Consider the following 23873-nt stretch of genomic DNA (forward strand, 5'->3'; position numbering starts at 1 on the left):
AATACTAATACTAATACTAATACTAATACTAATACTAATACTAATATTAATTATTAATACTAATGCTAATGCTAATGCTCATGCTGATACCGATACTAATATTGATATTGCTATTGATATTGACACTGATACTGACACACTAATACGACTACTGATATTAATACCAATATTAATCCTAATACTTCACCCGTGCGATGCACGGGAATCAATTCGAATATGAAAATGAATTAATTTGAAAAGCCATTGAATTAAAATTATTGAAGATTTAAATTTAAAGCGATCGGAAAAAAAATGTAACATGAATAGTAATGGAAATGGTAATACTAATACTAATACTAATATTGATGATATTGATACACATACTGATATTGCTACAAATAATGAAACTGATACTGATACTGATACTGATCTAGATATTAATATTGATATTGATACTTATACCGATATCGATACCGATACCAATACCGATACTGATACCAATACTGATATCGATACCAAAACCGATATCGATACTGATATTGATACCGACACCGATATCAATATCGATATTGATACTAATACTAATACTAATACTAATACTAATACTAATACTAATACTAATACTAGCTAATACTAATACTAATACTAATACACTAATACTAATACTAATACTAATACTAATACTAATACTAATATACTCACTGAAACTTGAAATTTATATTTCATACAAAAACAAATCATCTTACAAATTTTTTATCACCAATTATTCCTTTTTTCATACTCAATCTTTAAAAACGAAATCGGTAGTGATCTTTTTATATGAGAAACTATAATTAATTAACTTATATTGTGATAGATTGGTTGAATGTAGATGAATGTTAAAAGTTTATTTTTCTTAAATGATGAATTGATACGAAGAATAATTATTACAAACAATTATATTGAAACATTGAAATAATTATTAAAAAAACAATCAAATTAAAATATCCTAAGTAAATTAAGAAAAAAAAAATATTGAAAATATTGATTCTGTATTAAAGTAATAATAATAAAAGTTACTTTTACGTATTTATCTAAACATTTCGTACATATATTTAAAATCATATTAAGAAGAAATTATCAATGTGTACATGTGTACATGATCGTGCAAAACCAAAAAGGGGAAAAGAACCTTAAAATTATTGCAAACTCCTTAATAATTTAAGGAAAGAAAATTTGAAGAATTAAAAGATATTTCTTTAGAAATCATATACAAACAATAATGGATATACTTTTAGAAATATTATTGGAAAATGTAAACAAAAAGAATCATGAAGAAATAGTGGGTACATTTCTAGAAATTAATTTCAAAGTTAAAAATAACGAACAATAGTGGATTGACAAAAACGTATAAAATTTATGTAACTATATTGACACAAAATCACAGTCACTATCTTTGATGTATAACATCGAATAAGCGAAATACATGAATCAAATGAAGATTGACAAAACGTATAAATTTATGTAACTATACGAAAACAATTAACTAAATATTTTATATAAAACACCAAATACATGAATTACATCTTTTTTACTTTTACATATGTATTACTTGAATAATACTACTTTGTAGGGGTGAAAACAAAAGAATATGTATTGTCAGAACATATTATATATAATTCGCAAAAATCTGTCCAGCCTTCATTGACCACCATCTTCAAACCCGAGCTATTTTTCCTTGAACAAATAACCACACTGTAGGGACTTCGACCTATACACTCCAATTCTATTTTTTTTTTTTTACAAAAAATAGTCATCCGCATGGACAAATTCTTTATTTATATGATATAAATAAAAGTTAAATAAAAAAAGCATAATATTTGAAATGACTATAGTACAAACAATAAATAAATAATGTGTTTTTACTATTTGACATATATCATTAGATTTAAGATTTTTTTTAAATCCCAACTTAAAGTTATCAACATCAACCTTAACCACGTCCAATTCTTCTTCAACGTAAATAATATTACTTCTCTTTTATTGATGTTGCCACATATTACACACACGACGTTAGTCATGTATCTAAAAAATAAAAAATAAATAACAAACATAAATTAAATTATAATTTAGTATCAAATATATTGAAAATCGAACCGTAACAATTTACAATAAATACAATGCATTGGACAAACTAATTAGTTATATATTATACACAATAGTATATAATCGATATAACTACAGGAAAAAATAGCATATGAGCCAAACCAATTTTTGATGTGATTCTAATAACTGTGGGTAGAGTATGAATGAGTTGGAATAGGTTTCAAAGGGGTATTTATACTTATTTTTTTAAATAAAAAAAAGGTAAATAACATGCTGTTAATGAAATAAATATTAAATGTATTAATGGAGTAAAATAATTGATTAATTTAGGGTTAGTTTGATTTGATTTCATAAACTCAATAATTGATTAGTCAGCATATTAAAAAGTAAAGAAAATAAAATTACCATAGTAATGGGATATTATGTTATGAGTCGGTTATATACTGCTTATATTTAGGAGAAATCAAATTATGTGTTATATATTACATTTAGTTAAACGTGTGTTTAATTAGCAACTAAATAGTTTTATTGACTTTCCTTTTAGAAAATGATCTCCGGTGATTTGATTACAACAAAAAATGGCAAGTTATGAGCACATACATAACAATGAGTAATTGAAAAAATGGTAAGTTAAAAACGGAAAATCTAATCTTCTAATCCAAATGAAACAAACTAAAAATCAAAATATCAATTAGCTAGTATTGGTGTAAAAATCATTACATATTGATACGGTTCAAAATATATATGAAAATGATCGATCCAAATTACTATATAATTTCGGATAATTGATTTTATTTCAAATTAAGTTTTTCAAAATTATATTCGGATAATTAATTTGCAATATACTAAAGACCAATATAAATTTCATGACATGTACAAATTAATATTGTTCATATAATGTATTCAAGTATGTTTTACTATATTTCATTTGATTAATTGACCTATTACTAATCAAATGAATATAGTACATAATAATGCATTAATGAAATATATTAATATTATTTATAAAACAATATGACTTTAAATTTTTAAAAGATTTTGAATATTATTATAAAAATATGCAATTTATATTTACAATTTGTTTATAAAACACAAATATGAATATAAATTACACCTAACGAAAATTAATATTTCGGTCATAACAACTTGATATAAGACATAATAATATTCAACTTTTTGACTGTTACAATACTCATACAAAAAAATTATTGTTGATTACATCATACTCCATATTCTTCAGTACGTAACCATTATTGTTACATAATTTGCACAAATTGGTAAGGTTCTGCAAAAGAAAATAAGAAAAGGAAAAAAAAACCAATGAAACAATGAACAACGAAAAAATAAAATAACAATATATAATAATAATAATATAGTTAATAAAAATGAAATTATAAGAAAAATAAAAATATAAGAAAAAATGAAAGCAAAAGAAAAATTGGTAAGAATCACATTGGGACAAAAAAAAAAGAACTTTAAAATAAAAATGAAAATATAAGAAAATTAGGATAGGAAAAATTAATGGAAGTTGCCAAACATAAAAAAAAATAAAGAAGTAAGGAGACATAAAATAATTTTACCGAAACAACGAATATTAAAGAATACAAATAATGATGCGAAAAAAAAAAAGAAAAAAAAAAAGAATGTTAACAATAACATAATAACATAAAGACAGGATAATAAAAAATGAAATAATATTAATTAAACAAAGAATTTAAAAACAAAAATTTGTTGATACATTGTATACACTTATTTGTTTTATTAAGTGTAACAACGAATATCAATGAAACCAAAACATCAATAAGAACATAATACATTGAATTCCAATTTGTTAAAGATTATGCAAGATCCAGAGCGTGGAACGACTTTGATTGATTCCCTACATGAGACGCACATACATAGATCGAAATTAGGATCAAAATACGCGTTGCAAAGAACACATTGTTTGGACTGAGCGCAAACAATTTTTTTGATCTTCATAAAGTACGCACGACTTTATTTAATAAACTACATGAAAACAATAAAAAAAAGTATATTAAAATTAAAACCCAAGAGAAAGAAATACAAATAGTACTAATATGTATATATAAAATTAATTATGAATATAAAACTATGCATATATACTTATAATAATTTATAAGAAATGATAAAAAAAAATGTAATATGAAACTGTATAATACGAACATTGTGCACTTTGTAATCGAATGGTGGTAGAAAAAAATGAAATGAACATTGAGGGGTTTATATAGTATTGAAAATGAACTTAATTCTATGGAAAAATTAAAAATTCAAAAGATTTATATATTAGTAAATGAAATCAAATCAAACAAATAAAGGAAACAACCCATAAAAAAATAATAACTTGTGGAAATAAAATCTTGCAATATAAAAACATTAAATATGAAGATACGATTTTTATTTTTTACCATTCAATTTTGAATTAAAGTATAAATTAAATCAATCAAAGATGATATGATGGAATCTTGGAATATTAAAGATTCATTTATATTGGTGAATGGTGATTTGATATTTTATTTGAAATAATAATTAATAAATATAATGCATAATCCGTTTGTAGTTCGGGCCATATTATATATTAAATAGTGTTTTCCAAATATACAACCAACTACTGCATTTAGAATTAATCCACCGTGCATTGTATATTTATTAAATAATATAATTATTTTTAATTTGAAATATGGTATAATAAAAATTATATAAAAAATAGTGTATATTTTTAAATACTTCAATTAAAAACTAAAATATTTTTTTTATTATTATTTTTAATGAAATGAATATTCGAATATTCTAAAATATTGAAAATTAAAAAAGAAAAGCAAAAAAAACAACAACAACAACATATTCCTTTATTTTAATATTTTAGTATTTAAAAAAATATTTTTTTTATGAAAATTATTTGAATATTCGTAAAACAATTGAGTTTCATGAATTTATTTGAATAAATATATTTTGAAATACTGAAAATATAAATAAGATTTTTTATTTCGAATTTATAAAGTATTAACTTTGGAAATAATATATATACATGTGATAATTATTAAATGATTGTGTAAATGTAAAATAGGAAAAAACTTAAAAACATCCATAAATAAAAATGCCACCTAATCAATTGAAGAATCCACCTAATCAATTGAACTCCAACTAAGCAATTTTGACAAATGACATCATCATTTGCCACATGTCAATCATTGAGGGCATAGATTCTCTTTTTATATTATATATAGATTACACTCTTTTGCATCTCTCAAAAAAAAAAAAAAACCACTCTTTTGCAGGGTGAATTTAAGAAATTTAAAAAATATAGAGAGGCCGAATTTAATTATTCAAACATGACGAATTTTTTCATAGATAGACTTTATACCTCACGGAAATGGTTGTAATTTACTCTTAATTTTTTTTTTTTTTTTTTTTTTGAGGAAATACTCAATTTTATTAGTAGAACTAAACATATAATTTGGAAGTTGACAATAAGAAAGACCAAAATTAATTTATAAAAAAAGGTCAAAAGACAAAAAAGTCCCCGAAAAAGTACATTATGTATTGTACTAAAACTTTTGTATGTCTTTTTTCATTGTACATATAAATTATTCTTGAGACAACAAAAACATGGGGCAAGGTCAAAAAATAAAAAAATAATTCAACTAATTTATACAGCCCACAAAGTAACAATACAAACAGCAAAGGTCAGCTCACATCTCCCCACAGTCCATTCATTTAGTGTTGTGTTACTCTCTCTCTCTACTTTCTCTCTCTATCTCTCTCATGGCCGCCAAGAACAAGTGTGAAGCAACTTCCCTCTTACCACACACAATAGGTTATTATTTAATGTTACTAACAACCATTTATTAACACGGCCCGCATCCAGCTCTCCCTTGTTTCCTCTTTCTTGATTTGCGTGCTTGACTCTCTCTCTCTCTCTCTCTCTCTCTCTCTCTCTCCCCTTGTTATTTAGGGAAAATCTCATTTCAAAGAACCAAGTTTTAATTTCTCCCTCATTTTCTTGAAAAGGGTTTCTTAATTTTGGGTTTTCTTGAAAAAACAAATTTGGGTTTTCTTTTTTTTTTCTTAAATTTTGAGAAATAATAGGAAGCAAGAGAAAATTAGAAATGGGGAGTAAATGGAGGAAAGTAAAGCTGGCTCTGGGTATGAATCTGTGTGTGTACGGCCCCAGGAATCACGTGGCCGACAATGACGACGACTACGACTCCCTTCCGCCGCCGCCGCCGTCTCAGAGGCGGTCGGACGCCGCCCTCCTCTCGCCGCCGTCTGACTGGACATCTCTTCCGGCGACTCCGGCCCCGGCTTCTAATAGGCTGAGGCTTTCCAAGAGCTTGAGCAGATCCTCTTCAAAGGTTTTCTTTCAGCTCATTTTTACTTATTACATCCTTTTTTATGTGTCTGATTTATATAATTGCTTATCAAGTTGTTGTAATTTTTATGATAAGGGATTTCTGGTTTATTGATTTGTCATATGTAAGTTTGTAAGAGATGTTCAAATGTTTAGTTGATTCATGTGTTCCTCGTGAGCAAAATCCTCGTTTTTGTTTGCCGATTTTTCGAGATTTGAGCGAAGAATTGCCATTGTTTTAGTTTGATTTCCAATGGTTTTTTTTTTTGTGTTTCCATTTTCAGAAGACTTGCTCGATATGTCTAGCGTCGATGCGACGAGGAGACGGGCAAGCTATATTCACCGCAGAGTGTTCCCACTCGTTCCATTTCCAATGCATCGCTTCGAACGTTAAACACGGCAATCAAATCTGCCCCGTTTGTCGAGCAAAGTGGAAAGAAATCCCCTTCCAAGGCCCCACCGATAGGGCCCGCAATAACAACGACGAATTTATGACCGTTCTCCGTCGATTACCACCACCGCCACGTTCAAACTCCGCTCGTAACCCCGCCCCGACATTTCAATCCCCCGAGCCATCAATCTTCAACGATGATGAGTCATTGGATCGCAAAATCGACTCCACCAACGCAACTTTCTCGGACAACAAGACTCCCACGGACAGTCTTAACCACGGGCGGAAAGTTAATATCAAGACATACACGGAAGTTTCAACTGTCGTAAAATCCCGTAAATTGGATAGTTTCACCGTGTTGCTTCATCTAAAAGCCCCCGCTTCGCACTCTCAAACCCCACGCGCCCCCGTCGATCTCGTCACAGTTCTTGACATAAGCGGGAGCATGGCGGGCACAAAGCTCGCATTGCTTAAACGGGCTATGGGCTTTGTGATTCAAAATCTCGGCCCGAATGATCGGTTGGCAGTGATCGCCTTCTCCTCCACCGCCCGCCGCCTCTTCCCGCTCCGACGAATGTCTGAAACAGGGCGGCAGCAAGCCCTGCAAGCCGTTAACTCTTTGGTCGCCAATGGAGGAACCAACATCGCCGAGGGGTTGAGAAAGGGGGCCAAAGTAATGGAAGACCGACGCGAGAAAAACCCCGTTTCAAGTATCATACTATTATCGGACGGGCAAGATACTTACACTATCACCCAAAATCGACCAAATTACGAGATGCTCCTTCCTTTATCAGTTCGACCCAATGAGTCGTCAACTTTCAAGATTCCGGTACACGCATTCGGTTTTGGCGGGGACCACGACGCGTCGTCCATGCACTCGATCTCTGAAGCTTCCGGAGGGACCTTCTCGTTCATCGAAACCGAAGGGATAATCCAAGACGCCTTCGCGCAGTGCATTGGTGGACTTTTGAGCGTTGTGGTTAAGGACCTTCGTTTGGGGATCGAGTGTGTGGGCCCCACGGTTTATATAGGATCTTTAAAAGCTGGGAGTTATCACAACCGGGTGATGCCCGATCGACGGACGGGATCGATTGATGTCGGAGATCTTTACGCGGATGAGGAGAGAGACTTTTTGGTTTCCGTAAATGTCCCTATCGAAGAAACGTCGATTTTGAAGGTGAGTTGCGTTTACACCGACCCTTTGACGAAAGAGTTTGTGAAATTGGAGGGTGAGGAAGTTAGAATCGAGAGAAACAATGACGTGGCTAAAATCTCGATCGAAGTGGACAGGCAACAGAACAGGGTTCGGGCGGCAGAGGCTATGGCGACGGCACGGGCCCTGGCGGAGAACGGGGATCTGGCGGGGGCGGTTTCGGCACTCGAGAGCTTCAGGAAGGTTCTATCAGAGACCGCTTCGGCAAGGTCAGGCGACAGGCTGTGCGCGTCGCTCGAGGCGGAGGTGAAGGAGATGGAGGAGCGAATGGCGAGCCGACACGTGTACGAGGCGTCGGGGAGGGCTTATATATTGTCGGGGCTTAGCTCGCACTCGTGGCAACGAGCGACAGCTAGAGGAGATTCGACCGATGGATCGAGCCTTGTCCAAGCCTATCAAACACCGTCGATGGTTGAGATGGTGACTCGTTCACAGGCTTCGTTGTTGGGTAGCCCTTCAGGTCAAAGGCTTCTTAGGCCTGTGTGGTCGTCGTTCGGTTCACAACCAAAGCCGAGGTAGTGGTTTGTCGGTTTTATTGTCGTTCGTCGCCTTTTTTTATCGTCTAATTTTGGTGGAGAAATAAATTATGTAAAAGATGGGGGGTATATTGGAAAAGGAATGTGGGGAAAGTTTTAGCTAGTGGTTTTTTTTGTAATTTGTGTGATTGTTTGGGGGTGATGTAGATAATGGTATATGGTTTTTTTGGGACAAAAGGGGTAATTATTGGACTGTAATTGTGGGGATACTGTCTAATGAACTGTCCACTTCTTATTATGAGTAATTGCAATCCAGTCCCCGCTACATTATTAGATTTCTAATTAACCGTACTTAAGAGCTTAATTTTTCAAGAGCTCATCAATTGGCTCATTTTTTTTTTTTTAATAACACTAAAAATTAATAAAACCAAACTTACCTAGATATTATAAAAGCAGACTTGTTAAAAATAAAAATAATAGTAACAGTAATTTTTAGGGTAAATTCCACTTTCTGCCTTTGTACTTTGGCTTGATTTGACTTTACTCCCTTCTACTTTCGATTGTATCGATTTGCCCTCCTGCACATGAAAAATTGTTTCAATGTGGCCCTCGACGTTAGTTTTCAGACATTTGACCTTAACATCATTTTGTCTAAGGTCTGAAAATTACAAAAATGTCACTCCTCCAAGTTTAAATAATTATAAAAAAAAATAAAAATAAATTGTGGGCCATCGTGACCTATGCTTTCTCGTTGTCTTGATTTTTTTTTCTTTTTTTAATAATTATTTAAACTGGGAGGGGCGGCGTTTTTATAATTTCAGAGTTTAGATCAAAAGGTCAAATGTCTGACGACTAACAGCGATGGCCACATTGAAACAATTTTTCTGCAGGGGGGCAAATCGATACATTCGAGAGTAGAAGGCGGTAAAGTGATATCGAACCAAAGTACAAGGGAGAAAGTGGAATCTACCCTATTTTTTATTATGATAATAAAACTAGCTTGGGTGTCTAAAAGCAAATGAGGGTTCACTGGTGAGAATTCTCGACTCAACTCCTACTGATATTACGAGTTCTTCGACATTTTGTTCGAGTGAAAACAAGTACAAGTTAACCAGATGTGTCTTCAATTTCTTGTAACGACAGTCAAAATTTAATAACTAATGTTTCAAGCTACTAACGAAAACGAATGCAAGCAATGTATATGAGTTGAGCTTATTCCCTCTCTATATGCAAGAAAGAAACGAGTACGAGAGATAAATCTTAGCTTCATTTTCCTTCATTCAGCTTGGGAATTTTCTTGTATTCGTAATTTTCTATGTCGACCTTTTGCTGCAGAGCCTGCAAAAAATAAACGTCTCTTAGGTATAAATAAAATCACTAAATATTCTATGTTAATACACGAGCAATAATAGTAGGGCTTGTTTACCTTGAGCTCTTCCTCGAGAGAAATATTTTTTGGTTTGTAGGCATCCACGGGTCCTGTTCTGGACAGTGCTTTTCTTGTCTCGATAATCTCCCATTCTTGATCATCCTTCACTTTTGCAATATCCTTGCTAAGATTCGAAAAAATTCGTTCCATCAGATTACGATAGAATAAAGAAAAAACCATGAAAATAAAATATCTTCCGATATTTTCGTATGTAGACAATAATTCAGTCCCATTTTATTACGCCGTAAGAACAGAACTAAAAATAACAGACTTAAAGCTTATGGTTGAGGAGGAGCAATCATTGAAAACAATTTACATGATCGTCATCACCCATGAAAACGAGTCGAACAACCTGGTAAAAATCAGAACTCCACGAAATGCAAACTAGAAAATAAGTCTGATGCAACCACAACTCCTACATACTGAAATTTGGAGCACTTGAGGGTAGAAACAAAGTCAAAGAATGATGTCTCAATAATCTTCTGATGAAAAAGAAACGGAAAAAAAAATAGAAACGGACTTCTGGGATGTAACATGTTCGTCTGTGTCTGCACAGATACAATCTTTAAACAGCTCATAATATGCAAAGAAACAAAGCCCAATTAAAGGGCAAATTACGAAAAAACCCTCATGTTTGGGTAATTACAACCGCCCCTCAACTATGTATTACGCGTCCACCCTTACGGTGTCAATTTACCTACTAAATGAGGGGGTTTTTCGTAAGAAAATACATAGTTGATGGGGTGGTTGTAATTATCCAAAGGGATTTTTTTGTAATTTGGCCATACCTCGGAGGTGGCTGCAAATTGCCCTATATACGAAGCGGAGAGGAATAAAGTACAAATTTCTGAAAAGATAATATAATTTCAAACATCTAACCTTCCTTGAAGTAGATGGCCAAGTCCTAAAGCTCCAAACACAGTGAGTGAAATCATCGGAAGACCGTATCTAATAAACGGAGATCTTCTGCCCCAACGTTTGAACTTTGGAGCCGAAGACTGCCAGCTGGCGGTGGACGATGCTGATTGGTTATCAACCTTCTTGGGCGGCTGAACTGCTGCCATATGAACGCTCGTCATTTTTTCCTCAGACCATAGAAACTACCTACATCACAAAGTCCAACGATGCTTCTATTTAGAAGTGAACGGTGAGATCAAGTTCGTACTTCGTAAGCTATATAACATGATTTCAGTTCGAACCTTCTGTCGGATAATCAACCTAAATAAACAAATTACTAGTTAACGAATTCTCACACCAATAAACGGGGCAGACAATTTAGCTTAACTAGAGACATAGAAACCAAAATAACCATTTACGATAGGAGTAAAAACCAAGGTTTCATACTTTCATTACAAATGTGGAGTTGCTAAATTCTTATAAAGTTAATAATTATTCCGTCCGCTCGACTATGTATATAATGCCTAAGATTAAATTACATTTCTGTACAACAGAGCAAAAGAAAAAAAAAAGTATATATATATATATATATATATATATATATATATATATATATATATATATATATATATATATATATATATATATATATATATATATATATATATATATATATATATACAGGTGATGTAGATCAAATTAGGGCAATAGTTTCAATCCAACTGCCATGGCAGTCAAGCAAAATCTGTACCGAAACTGTGTGAAAATATGTACCGAATGTTTCTGGGTAAATCTAAATCGAATTTTTGCTGAGATTCTGAAACGAATATGACTTTGAAAATTTGCACCGGATTTGACATGAAAATCTGCATCTATCGTCTTCTTCACACAATTGCTCTGTGTTTTTACCGATTTCTACCATTTTCAATATTTTAGGTTTTGGAATTGGATTTAAACACAAATAAATCTAAACAAATGAACAATTTTCAATTTCCAAAGGTACAAAATATAAATTTCGATTTTCAAACCAAACCTATTTATTTCGATTGGAAATTTAATTTGCTTACAGTAGTTCTTGTTTTAGCCAGGACGACGATTTAATGACGGAGGAAGGCGGAGAACGGCGGAGGACTGTGACTTGCGGCGGACGATGTGCTTCAGCTTAGTTTTCCAAGTCGGAGTTTGAGTGGAATATTGTAATGTTTCTTGCGTGCTTTCCTTCAGGCGCGTTTGCAACCTTTTAGCTTTTGATTCTCTAAAAAATAAATGCGAAAATTACAGAGTTCGCCCCTCAAGTTTTCATCAATTCCACATCTGGTCCCTCATGTTCACAAAAAACACAATTGATCCCTCGTGTTTCCAAAATTCAACACTTTTGGTTATTTTCGTCAATTTTCCATTAGTACTAACGGAATCAAGTGTGTGTCAGTTACTACTTTAACTCACGAACTAACGGTAAATTGACGGAAATGATCAAAAGTGTTAAATTATTGACACATTAGGGACCAAATGTGTTTTTTGTGAACATGAAGGACCAAATGTGAAAGTAATGCAAACTTGAGGGATGAATACTATAATTTTCCCAAAAACTAATTGTCATAATTAATAACCTCGCTTAAGCAATAATTTCTTCCAGTCTCGAGTAAGTACGAAGTGTACTTAAGTATTAAATCAATAATTTATTATTTCGCTAATTTGATAGAATTTTGCTAATTCTGACTATATTAATAAATAGAGGTTTAACTGTATTTAAATTATTTGTGTTAGATTCAGTTTTTCGTTACTGTTGCGTAAAGTGTTGCAACAGTTCGTAAAACAGTTTGTAAAAACATAAATAAATGAGACACAAATTTAATGTGGTTCGGATACAACTGTACCCTACATCCACTGAGACCTGCAAATGAAATTTACTAATTTTTAATTTTACGAATACAATAGTATGACTTAATCAAAATACAAAGACTCCCTCTTTGTTGACGCCGTTCTTGTATACTACGCTGAATTATAAATATTCAATTTGCAGCACGTCCCTTGCTCCGCTCGGTTGAACTCCCTTCAACGCTGAATCCCTTCAGTCGGCGGATCGATCTCCTCCCGAGATCTGTTTAAGCCCCTCTCCCGAATCTTGGTGTCTTCACCACAAAGCCTTGAAGCCGATATATTTTCTATGAAAATCACGTACCACGATGAGAAATAAACACGAGAGCAAATAATATTTTCTATGTGAATTTTTCTCTCGATAACAAGACGCCTATATTTTCTATGAAAATCACTTATCACGATGGAGAAATAAACACGAGAGCAAATAATATTTTCTATGTGAATTTTTCTCTCGATAAAAAGACGCTGGAAGAGCAGCAAAGAAAAGAGAAATCTTTTTCTCTCAATAAAGGCACACGCAGTAACGTGTCTTCGCTCCTCTTTTATAAGCCTTGTAAAGAATCCTACAAGAGTCCAACATCAAATACGTATCAGGCTTATTAGGAATAGACCTTATCAAAATATATTAAGTCCTAGTCAAACACTAATTTTCAAAAGATATTGTATTCTATTGAAATACAAATTATGCATAAACCAAAATAGCTAATTAATGAAAATAAATATATAAACTAATTAATGACAATAAATATATTCTTCCCTTTTCTCATGATACACGGCTGTGTGTATGCTCAAGGAAGAAAAACTTTCTTTCCAAGTCACATGGTATTAAGGAATCCCAATTTCTTAGAATTCTTCATGGTTTCTCTTAAGTAGAATCTAACTAGATTCTAACTCTCTATTGTACATTTCTTCTAGAAGGTATGTAAAATGTTTTTTCTGTAACATTCGTAGTGTTTTCATAGAGTCATTTTGAAGGATTAAATCAATTTCCACCATACATTTAGAGATGGGAATACATAAATAGGAGCGTATGAGTTCATTGTAAACTATCCAAACAAACATTTTTAATATTGAATATGTTTCCAAACTATGTGTAGGTCTCCGGAGTCTCAAGACCAACTATGTATATATACATATATTTGTATATTAATACATTTAAGTACATTTTATTCAAATCTTTCTTTTAAGCTCACATCAATCCTCACTTTTATATCTTAAATTTAATGTTCTCCAAATATTGTCCTCTAGAATGCAACACATAATCATCCAAAAGTTGCAAAATCCATCCGCAACCTCAATTCCTGCTTCTACATTTAGCATGAGATCCTTTCATACTTTCACTACTTGCATTGTTGCTCATAATACAAGTTTCGCACATGTTCCACTGTTAATGTGAATAGTGTGGTTGGTCCCGCCCAATTTATGTCGCTCTTCATGTACTCGTACAAGGTTTTGTCCTACTTTCAATTCATAGCTCAGTACAACCTTCACTATTGTGGCCCCAATCGTTACAATCCTCAACTTAGGATCCACTTCCCAATCAACCTGTCGACTCATGCGTCTACTACTAGGGTAGTTGTTTCTAATAGAAGTTTCGCTCTTGTTTCTACTGTTAATGTGAGCCAATTTACGTCCCTCTTAACAGAATTGCGATGTTAGATATTTTAAATGTTTCAACATATTCGTACTTTATTTGATGAGCCGAACTCAAACTTTTTCGTAGTTATTCTTGAGTTCGCGAGACAGCTCGAGAGCTTTCTTTCTATTTTTATTTTAGTATTTTAGATTTTATTTTAATTAAATAATATAAAAATTAAAAGAAATAACAATTCATTATTTATTTTTGTAATTTGTTTATTAAAAATTAGTATTAAAAATATAATAGTAATTAAATAAATTAAAAAATAAAATGAGCTTGGTTTCGAGTTCGAGCTCGTCACACTGACTCAGGCTCGGCAAAACAGGCAGGCTTGACCCGTTTTCACCCCTAGTCATGACCAAGGCAAGTTTTGCGATTATTACATTACTGGGCCGGGGCAGGGTCAAATTGGGTTCATTTTGCTGGGCCATTTGTTTGCTGATCCGTTTTAAATTTTTTGGGCCTGAAACATAATTCGATTGTAGGCCCATATTTAAGTGGAATACTTGTACCCAGCCCATGTATGTGAAGCCCGGTCATATAATGTATCGTTTTGTACTCAAAATCAAAATTACTCCACATTTGAATCGAGATTGTTCCTTAAAAACTCGTTTGATCTCGATTTGTAAATATAAAGAATCAAAATTAAACACATATTTTCCTTTGCTAAGCTATAAGGTTCTGCTCGAACTCGAGCTTAATTAGAGTAATAAAAAAATATGTATAAGAAAATCAAATAACTCGAGTTAGATTCATGTTCAGTTTGATTAAAACTTCTTCTGGCTCGATTAACTTACTTATCAAACCAAACTTGACTAAAATATTGAAAACTCGATAAAATTCAAACAATTATGCATTCGACTCGACTAATTTCAATTATTTGCTTACTAACCAAGAGAATGGGACTAATAAGTTTATACAATAAAGTTAGAGTAAAACTGAACTTTGTCCTTGTTGAAACAAATGGCGATAGGTTTCCAATTAATTCTTTTAATAATATATATTAATTAATTGTTTGATGATTTATTTAATTCAGTTTGGTGTAATTATATTATATAATTAGGTAGGTACGAATACGTCAGAACAAATGAGATTGTTGTTCAAATCGGCCGCATAGCTTCTCAAAAGTCAAAAAGGTACTACTTTTTCAAATACTATTTTGACTTATTTTACCTTTATTTCAAATAAAATAATTTCACTGTTTCTTTTAATGAAAGAACCCCAACCAACATATATTCTTGTATAATAGTTTACAAATTTTAGGAGACGTACACAACATTAGGTTAAAAGATCGAATATTTTATATTTCGACTCTTTCTGCAATTTTTTCCTTCAAAATTTGGGGAATTTTTTTTATTTATAAACCAATTTGGAGGTAGGGGAAAATGTGAAGTGAAAAGAGCAAAAAAGGGGAAATGGATTAAGGAAGACTTTCCTTTATCTTTAGTGAATGATAGGCAAAACTTTGAGAGAACCTTAACTTGCCCATTATATTCAATAAAGTTATACATTAAGAGCAATATATATATATATATATATATATATATATAATGTATATCCTTCTAAGTATCAAGGATTGTTGGAAAAAAGTCGAGACACATAGTATCATTGATTAACCAAATTCGAGATTATTTGTTAAAAGCTTGTTTGAGCTCGATAACTGAACACGTATTTTCACTTGATAAGTTAAAGCCGGGTCGATTAGCTCGATTAAGGAAAAAAAAAATAAGAAAATTAAATTAAATATACATAAAATAAAATTATGATAAAATATTACTCGCAATTTGTAACATGTTTTGAAGAATAATAATGAGTTAATGACTAACACAACACGCGTCAAAATATTTAAAAAATGCACATAAATCAAATATCTGGTCCATTTGCATGATGACGTATGCAATATAAGATTATTTTATGATACTATGCGCTGACATTAATTTTCTCTAAGTCGATAAGCTGTTAAAAATAAGTTATAAGCTCTTTCAAAGTGTTCGGACTTTGGTAAAAAAAAATTTAAATATCTTCAAAATTCGAATAAATAAGTTGTTGAAGAGTAAATAGTATATTTTCTAAAAAGTATCTTTAGTGCACCTTTTTATTTAAGATCTTATAATATAATGAGTAAAAATTAATTATAAGATCATTATTCAAACACTATAAAAATTAATTCTAAAATTAAGCCGAAACAACTTATCAATTCTTTAAACAGCTTATCAGATAGAATAACTTATCAATCGTTTAAAATAAACGTAGTCTTTTGGTGGATTAATGAGGTTAAGAACAAGTGGATGGCTTGTAGTCTCATCTTAGAGCTATTGGGAAAAGCCAAGTGGAAAAAAAATTTATTTCCAGGCAAATATATTTTATATACTTGTTTTTTAACCTTAATTTAATGTGTGACATCATTAATATTAAGACACTTGATTAAAGATATAAAATATTGACATGTAATGTAAGAGAATAAACCAATGCCTCACTAGAATAATCCCTTCATTAAACTTATCATATTTAAATTTTTAAATCATTTAAAATATTGGAATTGGTAAATATTTGAATAAATAAATCATCAACCAACACAAAAAGAAGTGGGCACCACATCAAATTTATATCTAATTATAATAGCATTCTTCCTTATTCTAATGAGATGTTATTGCATTCAATACAAAAAAAAAATAAAAAAAAATCATATGTATATATTTAAAATTGGCTCGATTCATTATATTATTTATTTATTTATTTATTTTAGGCTGCGGCTATATGCAAGACTAATTCCACTTGTGCAAGACCAAATTAAAATTTTCAATGTATAAATACTATAATACCCTTATTTATTAAAAAAATAAAAAATTCCAAATATGCAAGACCAAAAATTCAAAAACACAAAAAACCCTATCACAAGACCACAAAACCACAAGACCAACTATCATCTTCTCCATCTTCCAAAACTCACAAGACCTTTCTCCTTCCTCCTCCATTAACCCACAAAACCTAGAAATTCAAAATCATCAAAACTCAACAAATCTTACAAAGATGGCAAGCATGGAGTCAGAAGACATCAAAATAGAAGATTCTACGATGGAAGAACCCAATAATGTATGCATTTATGGGTTTTTTTAGCTAGAATATCGATTTTCCAAAAAAAATCCCGCGCAAACGAATTCGACATGTACATGTCGAATTTTACAGGTAAAAATCGACATTTAGATGTCGATTTTGAGGTATGAAATTCGACATCTAGATGTCGATTTTGAGGTATAAAATTCGACATTTGAATTTGTGCTACAAATTCGACATGTCAATGTCGATTTTTACCTATGAAATTCGACGCTTAAGTGTCGATTTGTAGCATAGTTTTTCGACACCTTGGTGTCGATTTTTGTTTTTTTCTCATTATTTGTATCTGGTCTTACATGAGAAAAAAAAGTCAATTTAATTTATGGGCATACTTGTCATTCCATCTTAATAAAATAGAATCTTTTGGAATCTTTCTTTAATTTGGTCTTGCACAAGTGGAATGAGTATTGCATATAGCCGCAGCCTTTATTTTATTGTGGTAAATTCCAGGCTTTCAGCCACACTAGGCAATCTACAACGCGATAATATTGAAGACCAACATTTTCCATAATTAATATTTCCTAAAGTACCCTTTTACATAATCGTGGATTAATGTTCTATATCGAATGAGTACTTTCAAAGTTCAAATCGAACCTATTAATTAAACATCATTAATTAATGTAGTCAGGACTAACAAAATTTTATTAATTTAACGAAATATTAAATTATCGAACGAACTATTCAGTACGTTTTTTATCAACAACGTTATAAAATATATGACCGAGTCTAGTAGTTACGAGATTTATTATTTTTTTATTTGGAGAATATGTTGCCACAAATTTTATTTTCTTCTATTTAATTAATATTTTGCCAACCAACATGAATAAAAAACTAGTTGGGGCCAAAATGCGAATAATTAAATTGGAAGGGCTATTTGGTAAAATAATTATGAACTGGCGGACAGCCAACCTAATTATAAAACACGACTGTTAGCTATATTTGCATATACATGGGTTTTTAATTTAGAGAGAGAGAGAGAGACAAAAAAAAAAATTTGAATAAAGTTTTGATTTTTAATTATTTTTTTTTTCTGGGTATTTGGGAATCTTTGAAGAAATGGGTATGGCGGAAAAAGAAGGAAAAATGGAGGGGTGGCTTTATTTGATTGGTTTAAATCGTTTAGGGTTTCAAAATTCACGTAAGAGATACTTCATTCTTGAAGACAACTGCCTCAACAGCTTCAAATCAATCCCCACTCCTCACACAGATCAGGTTTTGCTAACATGCACCTCCCCTGTTTCTTGTTTGCTAACGTGCACCGCCGTGTTTCGTGTTTTGCTAACGTGCACCGCTTATAAGAATATGCTTTTTTTTTGTATAAAAAAAAATTGTTTGTACATTCAAGAATTATCTCTTGTGTTTAGCAAATGTTGTAATTCCGTTACGGTGATTTTCGATCGTCCGAAGATTTTGCTAACATGCACCACTCTGTTTCGTGTTTGCTAACGCGCACCACTTATAAGAATATGCTGTTTTTTTTTAAATGTTTGTACATTAAAGAATTATCTCTGTGTTTAGGAAATGTTGTAATTCCGTTTCGGTGAAAGGTTTCGATCGTTCAAAGATTTTGTATCGAATTCGTCAACTTCGACTATAGATTCTAGTTTCGATCGTCTTGTAGTTAGATATATATAAGAATGCACAATCATCATATATTGCATCATAAATCTGAAAATGATGGTTTTATTATTATAACAATTATGTGTTACGTGTTGTAATAAATATCAGGAGCCCGTACGAAGTGCAGTAATAGACTCGTGCATTCGTGTCGTAGACAATGGAAGAACGAGCCATCGTATGAGAGTAATTGTCGTCTCCCACAACTAAATTCATATCCCCTATTTTATTTTTATTTTATTTTTATTTTCTTGTGAATATTTGCAGTTATTTTTCGTTTTCACGCTATGCAACACTTCTAATCACAAAGATCAGTTGAAGGTACGTATACGGCAAATTTTCTAATTTTAATCGGTGAAATAATGTGTGGATAATAATAATAATAATAATGTAGTTTCTAAATTTAATATTTTGTAGCTTGGGGCAACGAGCTCGGAAGAAGCTGCTAGATGGATCCATTCACTACAAAATACCGCAATTAATCCACGAAAAAGTTTTATTTCTTGCTCCGAGAGAATATATCAGCCTTTCAGGTGATCTTATTATTTCCAGCTTTGCAGAAAATTTTTAGATAATCGTCTTTTTTCAACTTATATGGATACGGTTAAGAATTCAATTTTATTTTTTTCGTTCCAACAGTTTGAGTGTTACGAAAAGAACGTCGAAAAATTCTATTGACTTGTCATCGGCAATGACCTCCGATGTAATTGCACCTTCACCGTGGAAAATATTCGGCTGCCAAAACGGTAAGAAAAAATCCAACTTCTAGTGCTTAATACTCGATTTATATAAAAAAAAATTACTAAGTGATTGGGGGGCCATGGCCCCCCGTGGGCCCCACGCTGTTTTGAGGTATCTACTGGAAAATGTTTCTCGGGGACTATAGTTTATGTTCGTTTTTTCAATTTAGGATTGCGTCTCTTCAAAGAAGCTAAAGACAGAGACTCAAATGGAAGGGTAGATTTTCTTTTTCGACTTTTTTTTCCTTTTAGTTAGTTGATTCTTCGAGACGATAATTTTTTTATTTTTTATTTTTTTGAATTGTTTGTTCTCAGCATTGGGATAATCACCCAGCTATAATGGCAGTTGGTGTCGTAAACGGAGATTCGGAAACTGTTTTTCATACGCTTATGAATCTTGGTCACTCGAGAACAGAGTAAGCATACTGAATGCGATTCTTTTTTTTTTCCGGAATTTAACATTTTAATTAATTAAATTTTTTTTTTTTGGCAGATGGGATTTTTGTATCTACAAGGGAAATGTGGTCGAGCAACTCGACGGTCACACGGATATAATTCACCTTCAATTGTATAATCATTGGCTACCATGGTTAGATTTTTAACTTCTGCCAAGAAATCCCAAAAACAAATATAGTTTTTTTTTTTTTACTTTTACTAACCAATTTTTTTTTTGTCTGCAGGGCAATGAAACGAAGAGATTTGCTTCTCCGACGTTATTGGAGAAGAGAAGATGATGGCACTTATGGTAACTTTCGTTTAGAATTTGCTGTCGATTTTGATAGTTAACGTTAAGCTATAATTCTCACACAAATGATTTTTTTTTTTTTTTTTTTTTTTTTTTTTTGCAGTAATTTTGTACCATTCCGTTTTCCACGAAAAGTGTCCGCCTCAAAATGGCTATGTCCGTGCTTGCCTTAAAAGTAACGTATGCTTTGACTCGGAAAATTGTGAATACCCCGTTTTTCTAATTTTCGCTTAATTTTGGAATATGGATAACATATTGAATATTGATTTGTCTGTATTATGTACTTATTAACCGAGCTTAGGTGGCGGATACGTGATAATGCCTACAAACCAAGGTAAAGAATGTGTCGTAAAACACATGCTATCTATCGACTGGAAGTTCTGGAAATCGTATGTAAGAAAAGCAGCTTCGAGATCCATTACGATACGTATGGTTGGACGAGTTGCAGGTGAAATACATGTGGTCCTTTTTGTTTTTATTATTATTATTTTTATTTTATTTTTCTTGTCGTAAATGGCGAGGCTCGTTTTTTAATTGCAGCTCTAAGGGAATTGTTGAGAGCTAAATCAGGAAATACGAGCCAAGATTTTTTATCGGGAGAACTCACAATAGGTATTGGTGTTCCTCGTATTGAAAAGGAGGTGATCAAAAGAGAAGCTACACAAGAAAATGATAAATCAGGAGAACTTTCCGGAACTTATAGTCTCGCGGGACTAAGTGATGCAGCGGATGAATTCTTCGATGTTCCGGAACCTTCCGATGATGATCCGTTCGACAATGAATCATGCTATGTGGTATAATTATTAAGTTTTAATTTTCAAGATTTTTCAATCCGAGATATGCATGCATTTATAATACGTGTAAATATCTCGGAATTTGCAGGAAAAGTACCAACCGAAATTATCGTCGGCAGCCAACTTTGTGAAGAAATTGCACGATCTTGCGGTCCAGAAAAAGGGTTACGTTGACTTACAAGCAATATCCTGGGAAGAAAGTATATCGTACTATTACGGAGCCACACTTACGAAAGATACGAGTTTTAAAATCCCGTGTAGTTGGTCAATATCCGAGCCTTCCTCGTTTCTTATTCGTGGTGATAATTATCTCGAGGACCGCCAAAAGGTTGCTCTTTTTTATCAAATATTTAAATTTCAAGAAACTAATGAGTTTCGGCGTAACTTCCGAAATTGAAGCTAATAATGTATTTGGAATTCGTTTTTTTTTTTTTCAAGATTACGGCGAACGGTACTTTAATGCAGATGGTGGGGGCCGATTGGATAAAATCAGACAAGCGTGAAGACGATCTTGGCGGCCGTTTTGGAGGCATTGTCGAGGTTTTTATTGCATTGTCTTTTTTTTTTTTTTTTTTTGTAATTTACGATGAAAATTTGTTTGTAGATTACACACTAGTGATCGTAGTTTTAATCGAAAAAATTGCGCAGAAATATGTGGCAAAGGGAGGACCGGAGTTCTTTTTTATCATTAACATACAGGTAAAAAAAATTAGATAAATAGAAAATTCATTCTACAAGGAATTTTTAAATCCATTTTTTTTATATAAATTAATTTGAAAAAAAAAAATTCGGTCGAAATTAATTAGGTTCCGGGCTCGACCACGTACAATTTGGCCTTATATTACATGCTAAAAACTCCGTTAAAAGACACGCCTCTATTGGAGCATTTCGTAAATGGAGACGACTCGTTTCGAAATTCGCGGTTCAAGCTCATACCATACATTTCCAAGGTTCGCATCTACATGTAATATCACACACAAACGCACGCACATATATATACATATATATATATATAACATTCGAAATTACGTAAATTTTTTATCAGGGATCGTGGATAGTGAAGCAGAGTGTTGGAAGAAAAGCTTGTTTGATAGGTCAAGCACTTCAAATCAACTATTTTCGAGGAAAAAACTACTTGGAGGTAAAAATGGAAAACCGAAAAAAAATAATAAATAATAAATATTTATATCTTTAATTATATTTCTAACCGGTCGAGAATATTCAGCTCGGTATCGATATTGGATCGTCAACGGTGGCGAGGGGAGTTGTTAGCCTTGTTCTTGGATACCTCAACAATCTTGTTATAGAAATGGCATTTCTTATACAGGTAATGATATTATTGAAAATAAACGGGGCCCGTTTTTATCCGTTTCGAAATCTTGATCTAAAACATTCCACAAACGACGTAAATTTGTTTTGGTTTTTAATAAAATTAATTTTTATTTTAATGGATTTTTTAGGGAAACACGGCGGAAGAGCTTCCGGAAATCCTTCTCGGAACGTGTCGGCTTAACCATCTAGATGCATCCAAGGCAGTTCCTATTGATTCAATCCAAAGAAGCTAAATAAGAAATAGGGTAAACTTGAAATTACTAAGAAAAATAAAAAAAAAAACCCTTAGTTTCTACTGATTCAACCACCTCCCTGGTGTAAGATCTATTTACGAAAAAAATCCTTCATTTTTTCATAATTACATTTAGTCCGCTGCAGTTTGTAAATTTCGTACATCCACCCCTACAAAACGGGTGTTAAAGTAATAAATTTACAAATTGCAGGGAGTGGATATAAATTACGGAAAAATGAGGGGTTTGTTTCGTAAACAAACATTACCTCATGGGGACGGTTGTAATTTACACTGAGAAATAGATAAATATGTGTAGATATACAATTATATACTTGTTGTGTAGAGCCTCAAATTGATTCATGTATAGTTATTCAATTTATTTAATTTTACTCTTCCATTCCCTCAATTTGAGTGAATTTATTTTTCAAGTCACGCCCCCTCTCTCTCTCTCCCTCTTCCTGAAACCAAATGATTTAAAGAAAAATAATATAACAGAACTGTTGTTTTCGAAAAATTAAGAAAATATTCTCGATAAATAGCACTTAGCCCCCCTGTGGTTTTAACTTTGTGGACATGACCCCCTGTACTTCCAATATAGTACATGAACTCTGGTATTTTAATGTAAACACATAACCTCATTGTATTTTCAACAATTCCTTCTTTCTAATGAGTATGATTATTTACCAAATGAAATATCATAGGGGGTTTATGTGCTTATATCAGAAGTATAGGGGACTTATATGCACAAAGTTCAAACTACAAGGGGTCATGTGCATAAAGTACAAACCAAAGAGGGTTAAGTGTTATTTACCCAATATTCTAATCAAACAAATATTATCACCTATGCTGCACGGACACTTCTAGAAGGTGAAGAGTCCCCGTATCCGACACCTGGACACTCGGACACACTCGGATACTTCTCGGACACCCGTGTCGGGCC

General features: G+C 32.3%; 3 protein-coding genes across 4 annotated transcripts; 2 read left to right on the plus strand and 1 right to left on the minus strand.

Moving 5' to 3' along the window:
* The first annotated feature begins 5645 nt into the window (after positions 1 to 5645).
* Positions 5646 to 8815, plus strand: LOC105955551 (E3 ubiquitin-protein ligase WAV3-like). Its single transcript, XM_012979299.2, has 2 exons — positions 5646 to 6437; positions 6718 to 8815. Exons 1-2 carry the CDS (start codon positions 6192 to 6194, stop codon positions 8554 to 8556), a joined length of 2085 nt encoding a protein of 694 aa, XP_012834753.2. The 5' UTR covers positions 5646 to 6191; the 3' UTR covers positions 8557 to 8815.
* Positions 8816 to 9459: 644 nt separating this feature from the next.
* LOC105955400 (uncharacterized) lies at positions 9460 to 12096 on the minus strand. 2 transcript variants are annotated; one of them, XM_012979114.2, is made up of 4 exons: positions 11907 to 12096; positions 10822 to 11046; positions 9940 to 10066; positions 9460 to 9851 (listed from the first exon to the last, which is right to left on the minus strand). In XM_012979114.2, exons 2-4 carry the CDS (start codon positions 11019 to 11021, stop codon positions 9780 to 9782), a joined length of 399 nt encoding a protein of 132 aa, XP_012834568.2. In that variant the 5' UTR covers positions 11022 to 11046; positions 11907 to 12096; the 3' UTR covers positions 9460 to 9779. The 2 variants fall into 2 exon arrangements, with proteins under 2 accessions (XP_012834568.2, XP_012834569.2); XM_012979115.2 differs by having other exon boundaries at positions 10822 to 11042; positions 11907 to 12071.
* Positions 12097 to 18376: 6280 nt separating this feature from the next.
* On the plus strand, positions 18377 to 23339 carry LOC105955322 (protein ENHANCED DISEASE RESISTANCE 2-like). The gene is made up of 19 exons (XM_088820105.1): positions 18377 to 18685; positions 19202 to 19276; positions 19358 to 19411; positions 19508 to 19623; positions 19730 to 19836; positions 20001 to 20047; positions 20146 to 20246; positions 20324 to 20419; positions 20511 to 20575; positions 20679 to 20750; positions 20877 to 21023; positions 21116 to 21369; positions 21458 to 21697; positions 21808 to 21909; positions 22018 to 22068; positions 22176 to 22319; positions 22415 to 22510; positions 22595 to 22696; positions 22830 to 23339. Exons 1-19 carry the CDS (start codon positions 18530 to 18532, stop codon positions 22932 to 22934), a joined length of 2130 nt encoding a protein of 709 aa, XP_088676231.1. The 5' UTR covers positions 18377 to 18529; the 3' UTR covers positions 22935 to 23339.
* Positions 23340 to 23873: the final 534 nt, after the last annotated feature.

The sequence above is a fragment of the Erythranthe guttata genome, chromosome 6, assembly GCF_056151865.1.
Source record: "Erythranthe guttata isolate IM_541 chromosome 6, IM_541, whole genome shotgun sequence".
Classification (NCBI taxonomy): Eukaryota; Viridiplantae; Streptophyta; class Magnoliopsida; order Lamiales; family Phrymaceae; genus Erythranthe; species Erythranthe guttata.

Bases quoted from the DNA above. Each gene is read 5' to 3' on its own strand.
- LOC105955551 (XM_012979299.2), top strand. From the start codon at position 6,192: ATGGGGAGTAAATGGAGGAAAGTAAAGCTGGCTCTGGGTATGAATCTG. The intron at 6,438-6,717 runs GTTTTCTTTCAG...TTCCATTTTCAG, and splicing joins TGAGCAGATCCTCTTCAAAG to AAGACTTGCTCGATATGTCT.
- LOC105955400 (XM_012979114.2), bottom strand. From the start codon at position 11,021: ATGACGAGCGTTCATATGGCAGCAGTTCAGCCGCCCAAGAAGGTTGAT. The intron at 10,067-10,821 runs GTTAGATGTTTG...TTCGAATCTTAG, and splicing joins GGCCATCTACTTCAAGGAAG to CAAGGATATTGCAAAAGTGA. The intron at 9,852-9,939 runs GTAAACAAGCCC...TATTTTTTGCAG, and splicing joins CTCTCGAGGAAGAGCTCAAG to GCTCTGCAGCAAAAGGTCGA.
- LOC105955322 (XM_088820105.1), top strand. From the start codon at position 18,530: ATGGGTATGGCGGAAAAAGAAGGAAAAATGGAGGGGTGGCTTTATTTG. The intron at 19,837-20,000 runs GTAAGAAAAAAT...TTTTCAATTTAG, and splicing joins AATATTCGGCTGCCAAAACG to GATTGCGTCTCTTCAAAGAA. The intron at 20,048-20,145 runs GTAGATTTTCTT...GTTTGTTCTCAG, and splicing joins ACAGAGACTCAAATGGAAGG to CATTGGGATAATCACCCAGC.